The 21,411-nt window shown below is 42.3% G+C and overlaps 1 protein-coding gene across 7 annotated transcripts in view; it reads left to right on the forward strand.

Moving 5' to 3' along the window:
* 7B2 (Secretogranin_V domain-containing protein 7B2) overlaps positions 1 to 3,935 on the forward strand; it is a 72,430-nt gene extending 68,495 nt beyond the window's left edge. For 6 of the 7 annotated variants that reach the window (XM_089732036.1, XM_089732032.1, XM_089732030.1 and 3 more), the window contains exon 6: positions 3,766 to 3,935. In XM_089732036.1, the coding sequence (XP_089588162.1) occupies positions 3,766 to 3,870 (105 nt within the window). In that variant the 3' untranslated portion in view covers positions 3,871 to 3,935. The remainder of the gene's footprint in view (positions 1 to 3,765) is intronic. The other variant, XM_089732031.1, reaches the window with a different exon arrangement.
* Positions 3,936 to 21,411: the final 17,476 nt, after the last annotated feature.

Consider the following 21,411-nt stretch of genomic DNA (forward strand, 5'->3'; position numbering starts at 1 on the left):
CCAATATATTCAGGCTAATACCAATTTTTATAGGGCAATGCGTATGTATTCCCACGGATCGTTTGGAACCTTTGGGTCTGCGGAGGGAGTTCGGTTCCATCTGTATTTTGAACCGTATGCTCCATGGGGAATGCTCTGAGGAATTGTTTGAGATGATCCCCTCATCTCCTTTTTATCATCGCACCTCTCGCCATCGGAGCAGAATTCATCCATATTATCTGGAACCGCTGCATTCATCGACAGTGCGTTTCCAGAGATCATTTTTGCCACGTACCATCCGGCTTTGGAATGAGCTCCCGTCCACGGTGTTTCCCGAACGCTATGACATGTCCTTCTTCAAACGAGGCTTGTGGAGAGTATTAAGCGGTAGGCAGCGGCTTGGCTCTGCTCCTGGCATTGCTGAAGGCCATGGGCGACGGTAACCACTCACCATCAGGTGGGCCGTATGCTTGATCGCGACGGGGCAAAACAAAGCCGCCGTCTCCCGAAGCATGTCTTGCCGGATCCCCCAGATTCACACTCGGCGCTTTTAGGCCTCTCAAGCACCAGTCATCGTCCCTGTCAAACTCGTCGATTACGACGAGCGAACTAACCTATAGACACAGTCCACTGAGTCTCTCGCCGGATCTTCTCAGTGGGTCGCGATTTCGATCCGGTGGTAGATTCTGCGAAGCACTGCTCTTACTAGGGCTAGTGTTAGAAAATTCTCTCAGGTTGAGCCCGTGAGCTCACCTACCCGTCCAGGCGTACCTGAAATAGCCTCTTAGGCTACCAGCGAATAGGTAGGAAAAAAAAAGCACGAGGAACTTAAAAACTTACCTAGTTTTTTGTTAAAGAGAATTTGCTAGTACTAGCCCTAGAAAGAGCAGTGCTTTACAGAATCTACCACCGAATCGGAATCGCGACGTGTCTCTGGGTTAGAACGCTGAGGACGGTGACCGGTGCTAGAAAAGCCTATATAACTAGTGATGGACGTATTATAAGCTTACTATAGGCAAAACCTTATTTCTACCGCGACCCGATCATGAGCTTCACTTTTGAGCTTGGGACAACCACTGCGCAATACAACATCATATCTACACTACCCCAAAAAAAAAACCATATGCGTCCGACTAAACGATATTGTAATAAACGTGGTTGTAATTTGTAAGTGAGTAATTTAACCGCTTTCAAATTAATTAAAAAATAAAACGCGTCTGAAACCACAGGAATGCAATAATAACCGCGATTAATGTTCAGAAACTAAGCGATGATATGTATGATGAACACATCAACTCGCATATGTAGTAAAATTTTTAATTATACGTGTCACAAATCGACAAATCGATCGGTAACTTGGATTTCTTTAACATAAGCAAAAATTAAAGCAGTTATAAACTTTTTCGAAGTATTTTAATTCAGGTTTGTATGTGTATGTCCAAATAGAGTGATTTGTTTTGAAATTCTCGTTCGTTGTAATAATAGAATTTCAGATATTAATTTCTTTCAAGTTGGAGAACGGCTATCATGTTTTGGTCTTTGTAGGTTCCGATAATTACTGTTCATCAAGCGGGCCTTAAGCTAGCGTCAGCTCACATAAGAAGCCCTATCCTTTGTGTCCACTTTTGACTGGATTGAATGTAAACAAAAATTTAAGTGGTCGATTAGCAACAAAAAGAACTAAATTAAAATTTTCATTACGTAATAAAATCTATCTTCTATCTATATAATATATAAAAATGAATTGCTGTTCGTTAGTCTCGCTAAAACTCGAGAGCGGATAATTTTAGTCTTAAATTATTTATGGAAGTCCAGAGAAGGTTTAAAAGGTAGATAAATATGAAAACGCTTGGAATTAAATAAAATTAACAATTTTGTTTTTCCTTGGATGTGTCTACCGTCGGACGGATTACTTTTGTTTGTTTTACGTTTATTTTATACAAAAGTTTAGGTCTTTTATTTATCGATTGAGGCACTACGAAGTCTACCGGAAATTAAAGGATGCCAACATTTATACCAACGGTACGCTGCCCGGAGTTATTGTCTACGTTAGATTTAGCCCAAGTTTTGTTAAGTGGTTTCTGGAGCCCATAGACACATACAACGTAAATGCCGCCACCCACCTTGAGATATGAGTTCTAAGGTCTCAGTATAGTTACAACGGCTGCCCCACCCTTCAAACCGAAATGCATCACTGCTTCACGGCAGAAATAGGCGGGGAAATAGAAATACTAGATATGATCTAGAGACACTTGATCAGATCTTTGTACGTGACTACAGTTGATAGGTATTTTTAATCTAGGCTAAGTACTAATCGGCGCTCAAACGAAACCCCAAAAAACAAACCAACAATTTCTTTCCGATCAACCAAATCAGATCGCCTAGCTCTGAGATAATACAAACGTGAACACCCGCATAGTACAATTTAGTAGGTACATAACATAGTACTAACCTTAACGCTAAAATAATTTTCACATACACATTAATAAGTAAATATGTAGTAGTACGCTTCATATAACAAGGAACTCTTTAATAAAACCGTATCAAAAGCGGCGACTCAGAGGCGCCGACGAACGCTGTATTGTTTTCGCGATATCTCTTTGATGACCAACTGGTGCTTAAAAAAAATTACATGTGCACAATGCACGTGCAGTAGAAGAAGTGAAAACCGGTATTCTCTAATCTTCTCGCTTTATCTCATTCTCTATTTGTCTCTTTTTTAGTTATATCGAATCAAGTTCCAGTCACGGAGGTGTTACAGAAGTCATTACTGGTGGTAGGACCTCTTGTGAGTCCGCACGGGTAGGTACCACTACCCTGCCTATTTCTGCCGTAAAGCAGTAATGCGTTTCGGTTTGAAAAGGTAGGGCAGCCGTTGTAACTATACTGAGAATTAAGAACTCATATCTCAAGGTGGGTGGCGCATTTACGTTATAGATGTCTATGGGCTCCAGTAACCACTTAACACCAGGTGGGCTGTGAGCTCCACATCACACATCTAAGCAATAAAAAAAAAGTTTTTATTTATAAAAAATAATATGTACGTTCAATCATATTAAACGCCCAGGTATCAAGCCAGACGTATAAATCAAAAGAAGGACTCATAAGATCGGAGTCATTTAGTATTTTTACAATAAAATTTCAAGCATAATGTAATGTAGACTAAGATAGGTTTTCGCCTGATTTTGAAAGAAGTGCACGATTGTAAATTAAACCTCATGAGTTCTTTTTATTTGGTATAGTAATAAAAAGATTAGGGAAGAATTGTTGTCCGTATTAACACTTTGAATCGAGAAATTGGAAAAAATATTCCTTTACCTTTAAAAAGTTATTAGTTTTTTCTCTCTATAGTGTTTACAGTCACACACCGTAACAAGTTATTCTCTTAGCGTTTAAATATGATTAGATTTTTGCATTAAGAACAGAAACTACTTTTTCTGTTACATCTTGTTTTTATTTATTTATTTTGTAGATTTTTTTTTATTGCTTATATGGGTGGACGAACTCACAGCCCACCTGGTGTTAAGTGGTTACTGGAGCCCATAGACATCTACAACATAAATGCGCCACCCACCACCACCACCAGTAATTACGCAAATTATAATTTTGCGGGTTTGGTTTTTATTACACGATGTTAATCCTTCACCGTGGTAATAAATTGTGAACATTTGTTGAATACGTATTCCATTAGAAAAATTGGTACCCGCCTGCGGGATTCGAACACCAATGCATCGCTTCAACACGAATGCACCAGACGTCCCTTTAGGCCACGACGACTATCAAAAGATGGATGAAGGGGGTCGCGGATCGCCCTCAATGATTCCCAAGGCCTATTGGCATCGAAATGGGAATAGCGTCACCCGTACCGTCACCACTCGTCACGTCACATGAGAGCGAAACCTCAATTGGCTTCGGCAATTCAAGCCAGACTAGTTTCACGGTGGACGGCAAATAGGCAAATCGATTGAACCTACCAATGGGGACTTCCATGCGCCCTAATAGCTGTCATGTCGGGGTCAACAATATTCATCGATGTTTGTATTTCGAATTCTAAATAATAAAAATTTTACAAATTAATGTTAATTACTAGCTTTTTAATAATTTATAATAAACATTTTCCCTGTGCTTCTGCAGTCGTAATGCTGAGATTTTGTTCTGGTTTCGAGAAAAAAATCTTTGGAGGTGTTGAAAGTAATTACCGACTTTATTTCTTATGGAAGAAAAAAACCAGAATTATTTATGTCAATCGAAGTTTCTAAACTCCACTTCGATTTTTGTATCCGAACGAATCCACGAAAATGACTAGTTTGATATTATTTTAAACGATAAATTATCGGAATGGAGCCGCGCAACGAATAACATTATGGGATTAACGATTTTATTTCCTTTTTTTTTTTCTCGAACAACAATTAGAGACGTGACCGGAGTGACAAAAAATATATTAAAAATGCCTTTTAAAACATCCATTCAAAGGATTCGTATAACGAAGAATATTAAGGTTCCAAGAAATTCATCCGGCTTGTGCACGAAAAATCGGTATTTCGAGCGTTTGGATTTAACAATGGAGACTAATTGATGGACCAAAAAAAGGAAGGATTTTGTAAGTTTTTTTTTTGGTAATTTTTCGCGGGAATTGATTCATTTTTTATACTTTTATTATTTTGTGTTAATAAATGATTGCGGTGGCGCTGATGGTGTGCGATTGATCTTCGATTTTTTTCTTCTCAGCCAGTCACTTTTGGTGGTCCTTTACGAATATCGAATAGTGAACTTTGACAGATCAACGTCAAGTAATTTATAGGGTGATAGATACCTTTGTGTAATTAAGATATCTATGGTACTCATTTATACTAATAATAATAAGGGACAAGTCACAAACGGTTAGATCCAAATACCCATAGACGCAGCCCACTGAGTTTCTCGCCGGATCTTCTCAGTGGGTCGCGTTTCCGATTCGGTGGTAGATTCTGAGAAGCATTGCTCTTGGTAAGGTCATTGTTAGCAACACTCCCGATTAGAGCCCCGTGAGCTCACCTACACGTCAAGGAGCAGCTGAAATAGCCTCTCAAGGCTATCAGCAAACGTAGGAAAAAAAATGCCCAAATTAGGATTCCCCGTACTATGGGAAACAAAGAAGAGAACTGATATTTATACTTAACGTTTAAATATATAGATATTAAACAACCAGACAAAGAGCGAACAAATCTGTTTGTCACACAAAAATTGGCCCGAGTCAGTCTTTCTATCTAGTATCTAGTTAACTATAAATATTCAATTAATTCTTCTAAAAAATTTTAGTTTTGAGGTTACGAGAAAAACCTATAATAATGATGGTAGAACTTATTATTTCTAACCCAAACGGGTAAGTATTGACGTTTTGCGTTTCTATCACATATATTTTCCAGTTTGAAGGGTGAAAATACTATTACAAAGTCCGGCAACCACTTAACGCCCGGTGAGTTCATACACCTGACCGAATCGATAAAAAACCTTAAAAAATTACTGAATAAATGTCAGCGCAAAATTAGTCCATTCTAAAATCTCTCTAAAGACATACTTCAAACATCTACTAAGAATTTGAATCTAACCTCAATAACTCTTTCCACTTCATTCAGAATTAAACGAATAAAACCAAAAAAAAACAATTATTCCAGTAAATTCTGTTAAAACTAACTGCACTTTAATTAACATCGGTAAATTGAACACGCTCAATAACGCTACGAACACATCATAAATTTTATTACACACGTTAGGTAATTCGATACGGTGATGCCGAAACTGCATTGTCTGGCCGCCGTTTAAGTCGTAAAATAAGAAGTTTACTTGAATACGCTTTTAACGGATTCGTTTAAGACGTTGCGTTGTTTATATCGAATTACATACGGTGTTGCGTTTTGTAAGTTAAACTTGTTTTACTTATTTCAATCTACTCCGCAAGAATTATCAGATTTTGTGTTTACTACAGATACATTGAACAATATAGTCATGAGTCAAAAGTAAGAAGTTGTACTTCTGTAGCTCCAGTGAATACCTTCGTTCATTTTTCGAAATCAAATCGTTGTACAGGTCCTAACTTTACGGTTTGAAGGCTGGGATGCTCATTTTATTACACAATTGAGACTTTTAACGCGCTTTTCAAAGTGGATCGCGACATTCTCGGTGTGTGTGCGTGTGTGTTTTTTAGCACCACCGAATGTGTAGGCGAGCTCATACTGTGAAACTTTGACAATAACTGCCCTAGCAGGAGCAGTGCTTCGCTGAATCTATCACCGGATCGGAATCGCGACACATTCAGAGCATCCGGCGAGAACTTCAGCGGGCGTGACGTCGACAAAACCTGTAGTTAGTCAGGTGGATCGTGAGCTTGGTCATCAGCTTAAGCAAACAAAGCGACAAAAGTCTAAGACATTACGTCATTTACTTTTAAGCAACATATAACTAGTCAGGTCATAAGTATTGTCACACAGTCAAAACTTTTCTTTTAGAATGCTGGCCACAAAAAAGTTTATTGAATTCGAATTTCGAATTGTTCATGAAAATAAAAATGTATACTTTTAGAATTTTACTCATTTTTAAATATGGAGTGGACGCTTAAAGAAGACCGTGTTGCAGTTATTGCGTTGCATCGTTGCGGTTACGCGCCAATTCAAATTTTTAACATACTGAAAATTTTTAATGTAACTAAAAGATTCGTTTATCGTACCATCAAACGATACAATGAAGACTCTAGTGTAGATGACAGGTCAAGAAGTGGTCGCCCTCGGTCTGCTAGGACTCCAGCAGTGAAGGCGCGAATTCAAAGAAATCCCAAACGTAAGCAGAAACTGTTGGTCCTTCAGATGGGGTTAAGCAGAACCACGGTGAAAAGGGTGTTAAATGAAGACTTAGGGCTTCGGGCATATCCAAGAAAAACAGGACATCGTTTGAATGCTCGTCTAATGGACCTGAGACTGAAGAGATGCCGCGCTTTGTTGAAGCGGTACGCGGGAAAAAAATATCGGGAAATTCTTTTTTCGGATGAAAAAATTTTTACCGTAGAAGAGAGCTACAACTAACAAAATGATAAGGTGTACGCACACAGTAGTGAAGAAGCGAGCAACCGTATTCCGCGTGTCCAACGAGGTCATTTTCCATCCTCGCTCATGGTATGGTTGGGAGTTTCTTATTGGGGCTTAACAGAGGTACATTTTTGTGAGAAAGGTGTAAAAACGAATGCAGTTGTGTATCAAAATACAGTCCTGACGAACCTTGTGGAACCTGTTTCTCATACCATGTTCAATAACAGGCACTAGATATTCCAACAAGATTCGGCGCCAGCTCATAGAGCGAAGAGCACACAAGACCGGCTGGCGGCGCGTGAAATCGACTTCATCCGGCACGAAGACTGGCCCTCCTCCAGTCCAGATTTGAATCCGTTAGATTACAAGATATGGCAACACTTGGAGGAAAAGGCGTGCTCAAAGCCTCATCCCAATTTGAAGTCACTCAAGACATCCTTGATTAAGGCAACCGCCGATATTGACATGGACCTCGTTCGTGCTGCGATAGACGACTGGCCGCGCAGATTGAAGGCCTGTATTCAAAATCACGGAGGTCATTTTGAATAAACTTTAGCGTCATAAGAATCTATGTTTTGTTAAGTTCATTTTGGTATATGAATGGTTACATAATGAATAAACTTGTTTCAATTATTTTACATTAAACATGTGACAGAATTTATGACCTGACTAGGTACATATGTATCTATGCACGTCCGACTATCAACTTAACATTCATTCGACCACTAATATTTAGAAACACCTTACGATATTATCACCTTTAATGTCACAGGTGAGGTTTGCTTAAAAGTTACGCTAGTCCGATAGTATGAGCGTAAAGCAACCCTTCTTCGTCGAACGTTTTAAGCGGTCTATGTCGTTTTAAACGTAGTTTTATTTAGTTAGACGTACGAACTCGGCACATAAAACAAGAGCTATTTTTAGCAACGTGTGAACTCACAATTAAGAGATACAAAATATCGACTGATGCGTCAGAACCCGACATAAACACTGCAAGTCATCTACTTGAGTTTAAGAATTAATTGGTCTATGTATTCGATGACATCTTAATAATACTAAAATTCCTTTGTTAGAATGTATGTTTGTTGTTAATTTGAGTATTTCATACATTGAATTACATTGTATGAAAATCCTAGTTATGTTAAGTTCCCGGTCTAGATAGCTCTTCTAATATGTACCATATAGTATCTTACTTTCTTATTTGTTCTTTCTCTAGAAATTTAATTTACCAAAGAAATTACTGGTAAGTACTGGTAACTTAAACCTAATCCGTTATTAAAATTTTAAAACGTTTTTTTCAAATGAGATCAACGTTTGATTCGTTTGAAAACAAACGTGAAACGTACGATGAATATAAATTACTGTAAAATTTTCTTGTTCAAAATATAATATAAAATAATATAAATAGTCGCAAGGGTCAAACACTCCGCAGTGCAATGGAGCAGCCTGGCCCTGGGGGAACATGCAGGCGCATGATCACAGTATCCCTACGCCGGGTAAGAAATGTAAGAATGATTTAGTAAGAGAAATACGAGAACGTCTATCAACTGTGTAACATCTCGCCACCGCGATTCAGGAATTATTGAATTTACGTACAGCGACATCTGTTAATAACAAACTAAATAGAAATAATTGTAAAGCATCTTATGATATCTTATATCTAGTATGAGGTACCGCCCTCTGTAAATTGATATTTTAACTTCACGTTTCATGTTTTCGTTTCATCGAGTTTGAAATCACACCCAACGATTCTAAAGAAGTTTCACTTCAAAAACCAAAATAAATTATGCAAACAGCAAAAGCCGTAGATTAAATCTAAACGCAGTAACTTGTAATGTGGGTAGGCAGTGGCGCTTCGCTCCGCCCTCAGCGCCAGCTTTATAACATTATTATTATGATCAAATACGAAATATTAAAGCAATTGTTATTTGTAGACATCGGCCTGTCTGTAGTACGGAATTACGCATGTCCATGAGCATCAGCAACCACTAACCAATGGATGGGCCAAAATCACATTCTTTTTATTATTTTTTCATACACATTATCATATATTGGCGGACTGCATTCTCTACCAGTTGACCAAGGGTGATGCAGAGAGGAACTTAGTAATAGATGCATTGATCGAATATTAAACAAACGAAAATAATGTCTTTGCTTATTATACATAAAATTAATAAATTAAAATAAATACTTAAAAAATTATATTAAGTAAATATATAATTTTAATATGTATACCTAATACATACATACACGTGAAATATTCTAGTTAGTATGTTACTGACATGACGGCAGGAAATTGTGAACCCGCATGGGTAGTCACTATCAACCACCCTGCAGTTACTGCTGTGAAGCAGTAATGCGTTCCGGCTTGAAAGGTACAACTGATATACAATACAATTCAAACTTCAAAGTTAGCGCTTACAGGCTTTGAGCCCATATATCGATCTAAGCAATTAATAAAGTTTTTAATAGACTTTTTGGAACCTACCCGCAACACAGGTAATATTCGTTTTGCCCGAGGTAACAAAGTTCTTTCTATTTAGATTTGATTTCATTACGAATTATTTTTCCTACTTCCATTATGTGTCTTTTAACTATGAATTCTCCTTATGTATATAGTTTATTGTCTTTTTTTATATTATCTAATGATGTACATATTTAATTTAATCTTATTTATATATGATTTTCATATATCCTCTAACTTTCCTAATTTTTCCCTTGCGAATCCGATCAAGTTTTTTTTTTTATTACGTAGTTTCCCAACCTTTAATTTTGCTCTGTGGCAAATACGCAAGCCGCGCGAGCCAAAATCAAACAGAAGAAGACAGAAAGTGTACATGATACAGAAAAGAAATTGATATAATCTGTTTTAAAGAGAAAAGCTCAGGAAGCTAGTTCTCTTTGATAATAAAATTTATGATTGGACGTTACCGTCGCAAATTGCTATTCCATCTCGTTCTTGCGTCTTGCGTCATATTTCGTGCCCATCGAGAACGGCAAAGCTATCAAAATTTCACCAAAACAGAACCGAAAGCCATTTCGGATGACGCAAACGCGACAGACAGTGTCTGGTGACGACATCTATTGTGATCGATAATTGTGAATCTGAGTGTTAAAATTAATTGGACGGTATTGTGCGGTAGACACGCCTTTAAAACATCTTCACAGACTTTTGCCGGTCGCAAACACAATTAAGACAAACTACACATAAATCAAAAGTAATTTTAATTTTTTATTTATTTATTGTTTAGATGGGTGGACGAACTCACAGCCCACCTGGTGTTAAGTGGTTACTGGAGCCCATAGACATCTATAACGTAAATGCGCCACCCACCTTAAGATAATGAGTTCTAAGGTCTCAGTATAGTTACAACGGCTGCCCCATCATTCAAACCGCAACGCATTACTGCTTCACGGCAGAAATAGGCAAGGCGGTGTGGTACCTACGCACGGGACTCACAAGAGGTCCTTCCACCAGTAATTACGCAAATTATAATTTTGCGGGTTTGATTTTTATTACACGATGTTATTCCTTCACCGTGGAAGTCAATCGTGAACATTTGTTGAGTACGTATTTCAGTAGAAAAATTGGTACCCGCCCGCGGGATTCTTGGGACACTTGAGACCTTACAACTTATATCTCAAAGTGGGTGGCGCATTTAAGTTGTAAATGTCTATGGGCTCCAGTAACCACTTAACACCAGGTGGGCTGTGAGCTCGTCCACCCACCTAAGCAATAAAAAAATATCACATGGTAATTAATCTTGGTATTCATAACGATACATACAATAACATTTATAAAAAAAAAATGTGTTATGGCCATTACTAATTATAAAGGACAATACTGATATTCTCAACTCTATAATGATGAAGGTCTGTTCGTGGCATTCGGTAGCCTGTAATGAGCAGCTACTGCAATAAGAGCAGTACACATGTTGAAGCAGCCACGCAGAATTGCTGGAGACTATACTTATTGATGACGGACGGCTGTAAGAGTGTGAGTGCTAAGTTAAAGATTTTTGGTCGGTACACCAACAGTTCGAAGGATCCGAACATGATCGGAATCGCAACCCACTGACAAGACTTAGGGAGAAACTCAGTGGATTGACGCTTGACGCTATGGGCCAGGTTCCACGTCGAATTTTTCGGTAAGATTGACGAGTACGGTTAACAGTATTCCTATGCCTGAACCCAGTATTAGAGATGCAAGTCTGTAACAAAAATATCGAACGAATAAATCCTTAAGGACATGTCTAGACCGTCAACGGGAATGAGCCCGATCAGCGCTATGATTTGTTGCAGTCACGATAAGAGGGTTATGATGTCGTATCGACGTATCGAAGTAGTATTCCGACGCTGTTTTGACAGCTAGGTAGATCTGAAAAGATCGACGTTACTCCCGAGAGCAGCGAGATTGAAGTTATTGGAAAGTGTCTCTGTCTATTGATTTTTTTTCCTACCTAAGCTGATAGCCTTGAGAGGCTATTTCAGCGTAACCTTAGCTAGAAGGTGAGCTCACGGGGCTCAAACCAGAGTGATGCTAATACTGATAAAGAGCAGTGCTTCGCAGAATCTACCGGTACGGAAACGCGACTATCCTATCTATTGGTAAAAACCACACTCGCATACGACTTTATGGGGCGGAAGAATGTTTTGTGAAGGACCACATTACTACGACGAGACAGATTACTCCGTTTTAAAATCATAATGTAATTCCGATCATGTTTTACGCAGCTTGTATGTATTGTACATATATGTATATAAATTATCTTAAAAAAATTAATGGCGCTATTCAATTATATCATTCACGTATAGGTTTATTGTAGTGGGTCATAATTTAAGACAAAATTTAATTCCATTTTGGAATTTAGTTAATTTATCTACCTCTGTGGAATATAAGAAAAATATAAAGGATAAGAAGCGAATACATTAGAGGATAAACAAAGCTGATAGATGCTCTCAGGTACGCTCTGACACAAAAGTGGCGCTGGGCAGGACATCTTGCGAGATATACGGATAAAAGATGGACATTAGAAATTACAACATGAGAAGGACCAGCGGGAAAAAGAAGAAGAGGACGACCAAGGAGCAGATGGATCGACGAAATAATAGCAGCAACTGGAAAAGAATGGAGAAACAAAGCCAAGGATAGGGAAGAGTGGAGCAAGCTGGAGGAGGCCTATACCCGAATGGGGTTCCAAACACAAGCTTATATTTAATTTTGTAATTTTTATTTGATAAGGTGTTTTTTCTTTTTTTTCTTTCTTTGTTTTTGGAAATAAAATGGGCTTATTATTATTATTATTATCTACCTCTGTGGATATTCGAATGCTCTCTACCATTTTTTCCTATATTTTAAAAAGATCGGCAGAGCATGTAGCCACTTTTGACTTAACTTACGGCATTATGAAGTGCCAATATTACTTAGAGTACACAAGACAGCACTTATAGTGCAAAGAGCGAAACCGATTTTCGTAAACGAGCACTTGTTTTGCCTCAATGAAGGTCTAACGTTATGCAATATGTATTTGTAGCTTGCGTAATCACATAGTAGGGGCTATTTCAAAGTAATTTCCTCATCCACCAAAAAAAAAAGGAAAATTAGGAAAATACCAGTGTTTTATGAATTACCTACTAGTGATATAAATATTGTTGTTACACATTACATGATCGCAGGTTACGAAAGATGAAAAATAATAATGATGTCATTAAAGATTACTGTTGAAAGTACATCAACAGTTCATTTACATTTAATATAATAATAAATAAAATGTCATAAAGCAAAGCAGTTAATCATTTCAACTATATTAACATATTTCCTTAATGATCTACTAAATACTGATCGACTGAAAATATGTTACCCTAGCTAAAGATTTGAAAGCTACGCAGTCTAATCAGCAATGGAAATTATAAAAGTACCCGTTTATTAATGAATTTTTTTTTTGTAACTAAGACTCCTCAAAAAACAACGAAATTAAATAGCAGCGGAAATCGTAACTCTATGCTCGCTATACGAATGAGGGACTTAAAATTAACTAGCATACAGAAGAGCTTCAGAGCCTTCAACAGGAATAATACGTGATTGTAGAGATCATACATATTTTTAATGATTGAAGTATTACTGGTGGCCCAGGGGACTTTCCAGTTTCACCAGGACAGGTGGACGAGCAAAGGATCAGCCAGGAGGGGTTGGATTTGCGAACAACTACCCGAGCGCCTCCGAAGGAGACCTAACAACTCAAGAGCAACTGCTTCACGAATGATCTATTACCGGATCGGAATCGCGACCCGCTGAGAAGATCCGGCGAGAAACTCAGCAGATGGGTTAGGTTGCACGTCGAACTCTTTATCGAATTCGACGAGTACGGTTACCGGGGTCCCTAAGCCAGCTTGCTCCTAGTGTTAAAGCTGAAGGCGTCTAATGCAAAGGTTATTGGATCTGATGGATCCGTAAGAATGTGTCTAGGGCAGATCATACATCAATCGAACCGGCATGTATAATGACAAAAAGAGACATGATGTTCGAACTGACTCGACTCTAGAGCTCTGACACTGGTCAAAAGTTGAAGTCACAAATGCAGTGGAAATAAAGATTTATGTACCTACGGAACTGTTGTTGTATGCCAAATTTACACCTGCCTATTTCTGCCGTGAAGCAGTAATGGGTTTCAGTTTGAAGGGTGAGGCAGCCTTTGTATCGTAAACCTGAGACTTAGAAATCATGTCTTAAGTTCGTTAGCGGTATTTGCTTTGTAGATGTCTATAGGTTCCAATTACTCCCTAACACCGGGCGGACTGTGAGATAGCCTACCCTACTAAGCCAAAAAACCGGAATTGTTAATAGCATTCTCTGCCTATTTTTGCCACGAAACAGTCAAGCATTGCAGTTTAAAGTGTGGTATAGTCAATATACAATACAATTACGACTTCGGTCTGAATGCTTGACGGTTCATGAGCTTCCAACACCTAATAACGCGTTATATATGGGAATATCTATACTATACTGAGACCGTAGAACTTATGTCTCAAGGTGCGTGGCGCATTTACGTTGTAAATGTCTATGGGCTCTAGTAACCACTTAACACCAGGTGGGCTGTGGGCTCGTCCACACATCTAAGCAACAAAAAAAAACTACATAACTTATCATACCTAGCCTCGCGTAACATATTTAACGATGATCTTACTTTTTTAACAGAAATACTACTTGATTTCGATATAAACGTATTTCACGGCGACGACAATGAATATTGCAAAATAACAACAACATTATTGTTTATGAATAAAATCATTTGCCCATTAGAGCATTGTTTACGAATTTCAGAGCGAATCTCCTCGAACTAAGAGGCGTAATCAAATTAACATAATTGGCTCTCGTCGATTGTGCAATAATTCATTAAGCATAATAAACAGCTGTTGGCTGTGAACGTAATTTGTACTGAGCTCAGCAAAGCTTGTCACGACAAAACATACGCATGCATTAAGCGTACGATATGCAAGGATTTTTTGTATATCTCCTATGAAGATTTACCGCAATTCTGTGTTACAAGTCAATTTAATTCAGTTCAATTCATTCATTTATCAGATAACAGTAATCCATCAATGAACATACACATTTAAATCAAAATTAAATTACAATCGATATATAAAATATAATAATAATAAACTTGTAGGCATTCTCAGCGAATATTATAATTATTTAAAATGTTAAAAAAGTCAATTATCAAAATATTTAATACAATCGTTATATTTATTTACCTAAGAGGTTATCATGACTTTTGTTGGTCCGCAATTGAACCATGGTACCAATGGTTCAAGTACTGATAGTCATAACAATCAAATGCCGGCTAATGCCTTCAAGATGCGGTTACGCTTCGAGGACTTTAAACAATTTAATGGATACATATACATTCACGTTTTTGTGTAACATCAGGGATTGTAAGCTCCTAGGCAGTGTTTTAGTTGTATGAACAACGGTAATCACTTATCATTAGTTGAGCTATGACGAGCATCGTCTGCCTTTTTAGTCGTAGAAAAAGTTATTTTACCCCTGGGGGAAGAAAACCGGGTATTAAATAAGAAGGCTTTGTGGCAGTAGTGTGTCTCGCTACACCAATAAAACCTAGCTGGATGTATCTGACGTCTTTATTCTGTCACTAGTTAACCCGGCAGACTTCGTAGTGCCTCAATCGAAACATAACAGACCTAATGTTTTGTATAAAATAAACTTAGAACAAACAAAATGAATCCGTCCGACGGGGGACACATCAAAGGGAAAACAAAATTGTTATTTTTATTTAATTCCGAGCATTTTCATATTTATCTACCTTTTAAACCTTCTCTGGACTTCCAAAAATAATTCAAGACCAAAATTAACCAAATCGGTCAAGCCGTTCTCGAGTTTTAGCGAGACTAACAAACAGCGATTCATTTTTATATATATAGATTATGGACAAGTATATTACCCAGTCACGTACAAGCAATTATACCAAGTCCACCTCCGTCTGGATTGAGTTACCCAAATCGTGGACAAGGTCCATGAGATTACCCTCCAACCTCACAATCAAGTGGCTGCAGCGGCTACGACAGTTCCCACATCCACAGTTTCCTATTCTACGATCACAATGGAACAACTGATACGTCGCATTGATGACCTTGCGCGAAAGACGGATGAGTCGTCGGCTATTTCCCGTAAGCCCTCGAGAACTTAAGCACAGTCCAGACGCTGGAGTCAATAGTCCCGAAGCCACTCTAGGGTAGGTTCGAGGCACTGGTGGTACCATAGGGAGTTCGTCAAGAAACCTAGAAAGTGTCGAAAGCCGTGTTCCTTCGGCAAGGGAAACGAATCAAGCAATCAACAAAGACGGCAACACCAGTGTGCTTAGTGCGTGTTTTTTAAAGTTCTCGATAGCGTAAAAGTTAAATCAAATTTGTATGGAGTTGGAACGTTCGCCTACGTTTGCCGCTAGGGGCGCTGTTTCAACTGCATACTAATTTGAGTTACTTTTACGCTGTCGAGAACGTTAAAAAACCCACACTGAGCATACAGACTGCGACAGCTGAGCGGGTTTTTGTTACCAATAGTTAGACAAAAGTGCAAAATTTAGTTGACACCGATTCAGATGAGTTATGTGATAGCTACTGCGTTATAAACTGCTACTCTATCTCGAACGATAATCATTTTCGGCCCGGGACACCAGTGCTACGAGGCCCCTATTGTTTGTGCTGTGCGATTGTGTGTGCCCAAAGCGTGAGTGTTGTGATCTAGCGGTGTTGTTTCGGCGCGGAGACGTTCCGAGCAACGTAACGCAGGACCCGGGACCAGGTGAGTTGTTCGACACTTTCTTTCCTAACATTGGTTAATTGCGGGTAGTTGTCGTTCAGCCTGGAAAAGCTGCGTACTCATTTTATTCTAAGAATAAAAACCGAGTTACGTTAGCGCCTTCGAGTCTGGCCATCTGTGTCCGTTCCCAGTCCTCCCCTACCCTTCGGGGTTAGGAGGGGCTGTTACTAAACCCGCGTAAGCCGATTTACGGTGGTGGACCTCGGCAACGTCGGGAACCCCGTATACAGTTTGTTTTTAGATATAGTAGTAGTTCATAGTAGTTTTCTTTATTCTTGCTTTATTGTCTTTAAATTGTTATTATTCTATTACTAATTTTAAACTAATTTTGAGATATTAATTATAATTCCTATTTTGTAATCACCCACTAGCGCCACTGTGGCAGATCTATTTACTATAATTAAGTTTTTTTCAAATATACCCTCCATAGTTTTAATATTTTAAATTCATGTAAATATAAATCTAACTTTTACGTTCCAATATTGGCGAACTGACCGACCCCTGTAAGTGGTCATTTCAATTTTTCTTTTAGTAATTAGTACGAAACACGCTGTAGGTTTCCCCGTCGTTGCCGACTTACAGTAGTTTGTTTTCTTTGTAGATTGTAGATTAAATTTATGTGTCTGTTGGAATTCTATCCCCACCTTACTACAAGCTGGGGTGGAATCCTGCAGGTCCATCGGTATCGTGTCGGGGCGATTGAACGCTCGACGCATACATATACATAATTGTTAATAGTCTCCTTATTTCTTTATTTTACACCAAATTATTATAGTTTATTATTTACTAGGTTGAATATTTTACAACATTTAGATGCACATAAATAGGAACTCGAGTCTTCAATAGTAAGTACATTGTTAATTTTGTAGATTTTATTATTTTATGTTAATTTTCCTACGCACACTACAAGTGGCCGGCTGCGGCGGATGCCTGCAGGGTGGACCGTTGCAGATTAATTTTAGTGTATGTTCAATTTTCTGTCTTTGCTATTAGTCTAATCCAATTTTTTATTATTATTATTCTATAATTCTTTTCAAGTAGCCTAAATTATGGTATCTTTGACCAGTTAATTAGTTTAGTTCAGTTAATTATAAGCACCTATTAATTTATTAGTTAAAGCCAACAAATACATCGGTCGGTTAGCGGAAGTATATGGTTATATAGTAACTATCACGGATGTACCGACAGTCGTGGGACCCGTTAAAATAATTGGCTAAAACATGTCTGGGGGGACATCACCCCCCATTATCAGCACCCCCGGCCCGTCCCGTAAGGGACGCCAAGTTATGTCGAGTCTAAGATTCAGACCAGCACCAGCAACCCGTACAGTCTCGATGGGACTCGGGACGGACAGCCGGCCCGGGCCTCCGGTCGCGGCCCAGAGGACTCCGAGGATCGAACCGGAGGAAGATGTCCTTCCCCCGTTGACCGATCCCTCTGGGCCCTCTCGGCCGCGGAAGAAGGCCAGGTCCGAGTCTGACCGAGGCTCATCGAGCGAAAAGGACAAGCGTCCTAGAATAGGCCCCTCATCTAGATCGGAGGGAGAGGAAAGTGCGACCACATCCTCTGCACACTCCTCAACCGAATCGGTCACTCCTTCCTCGTCTAGGTCTTCGTCCCCCTCTGGGAGTCCAATCCCAGCTCAACCAATTCCGAAGCCTAGGGCTCCCGCCAGGACAGGGACAGCCCCAAGGCAAGTAAGATCCCCTCCTCGCTCTCCTTCCCCAACGCTATCTCCAATCCCGGTAGACTCAACCCGAGGTGCCCCCGCCCTAAGCGGCACGGCGGGCAACCTGGATTCGACCAGGTACATGGACCTCGAGTCTACCAGACCTCAACAAGCCACTAAGCCCAACCCCACTCCCTCCACCTCCTATGCTGCCATGGCAGCTAGGCCAGGTATCCCTACCGCCCAGAGGACTTCCCAATCCTCACGAGTCCCTCCCCCGAGGCCGAAGGGTCGCGCCCAGGAGGAACTGCGCCGACATCCGCCAATTATGGTGGAGGCCCTCCCAAATTGGTCCCGCCACATGGCGGCCATTAGGGAGCGCCTAGGCCGCGCCCCCTCGGTGCGACCCTTCGGCGCCGGTTTTAGATTTCTGCCGACGTCGGCTGAGGAGTATAGGGCGGTCCAGGCCTACCTGTCGGAGGCCTCTGCCAGGGACGGTACCATTAAATGGTACTGTTACGCCCTGGCGGAGGAGATGCCTTCGAAGGTGGCGGTCCGGGGCCTCCCTGCCGACACCGACGAGGCAGAAATAGTCAATGCCCTGAAGGAGCTGGGATTCCCGGCTCGATACGCCAGGTGCATTAGGTCCCGGAGAGGGCGTCCGGGCTGCGTTTTTCACGTAGCCCTGGACCACCTCTCGAAGGACGACCTCGCCCGCTTGTACGCAGTCAACGAACTGCTGTACCTGCCGGGGGTGACGGTCGAAGGATGGCGTCCAATCCGAGGGCCTGCGCAGTGTCATCGCTGCCAGGCCTTCGGACACGCCTCCTACAACTGTCATCGCGCGGTCCGTTGCGTAAGGTGTGCCGGGGAGCACATCGTAGCGGACTGCCCGAGGCCAAGGGACGGCCCGTTCTCCTGTGCCAACTGCGGGAAGGACCACGCCGCCGTCGACAGACGGTGTGCGGTCTTCCGCAAACGGGCCAGGATGATGGGAGCAACCGTCCCCCCTCCTGCACCACAGGCACCTCGAGCCGGGAGTGCAGCTCTTCCGGCTTCAATACCTGTAACAAAGGGGAAGGGGAAGGGGAAAGGGAAAACCTCCCAGCCCCCTCCCCCATCCCACTCCGCTCCGTCTGCTGTGGTGGTGGAGGCACTGCCATCGGCGCCTACGCTGATGGCACAGGCCAACCCACCACGGCGGATAAATAAACCCAAACCCACTCCTGCTCCCCGTGGTCGTACATCTGCTGGTATATCAGTGCCTAAACCACTCCCGACTAGCGGCCCTACGTCCACTAAAAGGGAGAAGAACAAGAGGAAAAAGGCCAAAAGGAAAACAAGAAAAAGGGAAGAAAGAGAGAGACTAAGGGGTACATCTGAACCCACAGTGCCAGAACCCCAACAAACCAACACAGAAACCATGGAGGTCTCCGAGGCCCCCCTTACTGCCCAACAACCGACATCAAGCCAACCACTGCCTACAGCCCATCCGGCTGAAGGCAAGCACGACTTGAACAACCAGCCCCCCCCCCCCCCGCCCTCAGCGCGAGCGCCGCAGCGGTCGACAGGCCTCCCAGCCTGCCGGCTTTGCTGCATGGCTGCTCGCACTGTGGGAGAAATTGTCCGAGGTGATCTCCGGAGTAATCCGTGAGATCGCCTCGGGAGCCAGTCCCTTCGGGGCGCTCCTGTCGGGGTTCTACCGAATGATTGCGCAGTTCAATGGCTAGCCAGGAGCTGCGCATCATTTATTGGAACCCCGACGGGATAAAGTCCCGAAAGAACGACCTGCTTGTTCTCGCCCGGGAGTATAACCCAGAGGTTGTGCTCCTGGGCGAGACCAAGCTACGTCCTCAGGATGCGTTCAGGATTCCAAACTACTTCATGTACCGACGTGACGAGCTTACCCCTGCCGGGCGGCCGTTCAGGGGCACTGCGGCCCTCGTCAGGCGGGACGTGGTGCACGATCAGTTGGATTTGCTGTCCTTCACATCGACAAGGTCAGTCGGTGTGAGGGTACACACCTCGGGGGGAGATATGCGGATTTATGCCGCGTATAGACCCCCGGGGCCTGAATTTCACCCTGAGGACATAAGACGGGCCCTGAATCACGACAGCCGCCCAGCTCTGCTGGTCGGGGACCTCAACGCGAAGCACGTCGCGTGGGGCTCCCGACTTAACTCAACAGTGGGCAGGCGGCTGTTAGAAGATGCCGATAGGGGCGACTACTCCGTGGTCGGCCCCGACGAACCCACACACATCCCGACCGCCGCGCGCTATCAGCCCGATGTGCTGGATGTGTGTGTGCACAAGGGGCTACGGTGCCCCGTAACGATCGAGGCACTGTACGACCTGGGTACCCCACATCTCCCTATCCTGGTGACACTGGGAATGGGGCTCACCCGGGTTGCGACCTCGCCCCTACGACCGAAGGTCGACTGGGAGCTCTTTAAGAGACGACTAGTCGACCTTCCCGTGATTCAGGACCCCAACACCCCTGATGGGGTCGACGATGCGGCAACCCGCCTTGTTGACTCCATCAGGGGAGCGATCGACCAGGCGACGACTCTTGTGCCCAGCGGCGGGCCCAGAGGTATACTCCCCGCCCATCTGAAGGCGATTATTCGCCGGAAGAGGGGCTTGAGGAGGCTCTGGGCGACAACTCGTTGTCCCAGGATGAAGCGCGAGCTTAATGAACTGGAAGCGGAGCTGGCGACAAAGATTAGCACCTTCCGGGGCTATGCCTGGCAGGAGAGGATCGAGGAGGCCCGCGAGGACCCCTCCTCAGTATCCCTTCACCGGCTTTGTCGCCAGCTCTCAAATCGGCCTGCCCCGACTTGTCCACTTGTGGACGAGAGGGGCAACCGATGCTTCTCGGCTCAGGCCCGCGCCGATATCCTGGCCGAAATGCTGGAGCGGCAGTTCGCTCCTAATGACTCTGCACCCTCAGAGGCCGCATTCCACCAATCGGTGGAAGAGAGCGTAGCAAGCCTACTCTCCTCCCCGGTGCCACCGTTGGGAGATGGTGATTTCATCACTCCCAACGAATTGCGCCTCATCATCAAGCGGATGAAGAGGCGCAAGGCGCCGGGCGAGGACGGTATTCCCTCCCTCGCTTTTTCCCACTTCCCTGAAACGGTCGTGTCATATATGACACGGCTGTTCAACTCCATTCTGTCCACAGGACACTTCCCGGGAATTTGGAAATTGGGCAAGGTTATCGCCTTGCCCAAACCCGGCAAGGACAGGAGAAATCCCTCCAGTTACCGTCCGATCACGCTGCTGTCGCACGTGGGCAAGTTGTTCGAGCGGCTGCTGCTGAGAAGGATGTCGCCGCACATCCTTCTCAGACCCGAGCAATTCGG

Source organism: Bombyx mandarina, chromosome 12 (genome assembly GCF_030267445.1).
Source record: "Bombyx mandarina strain Sakado chromosome 12, ASM3026744v2".
Taxonomy (NCBI): Eukaryota; Metazoa; Arthropoda; class Insecta; order Lepidoptera; family Bombycidae; genus Bombyx; species Bombyx mandarina.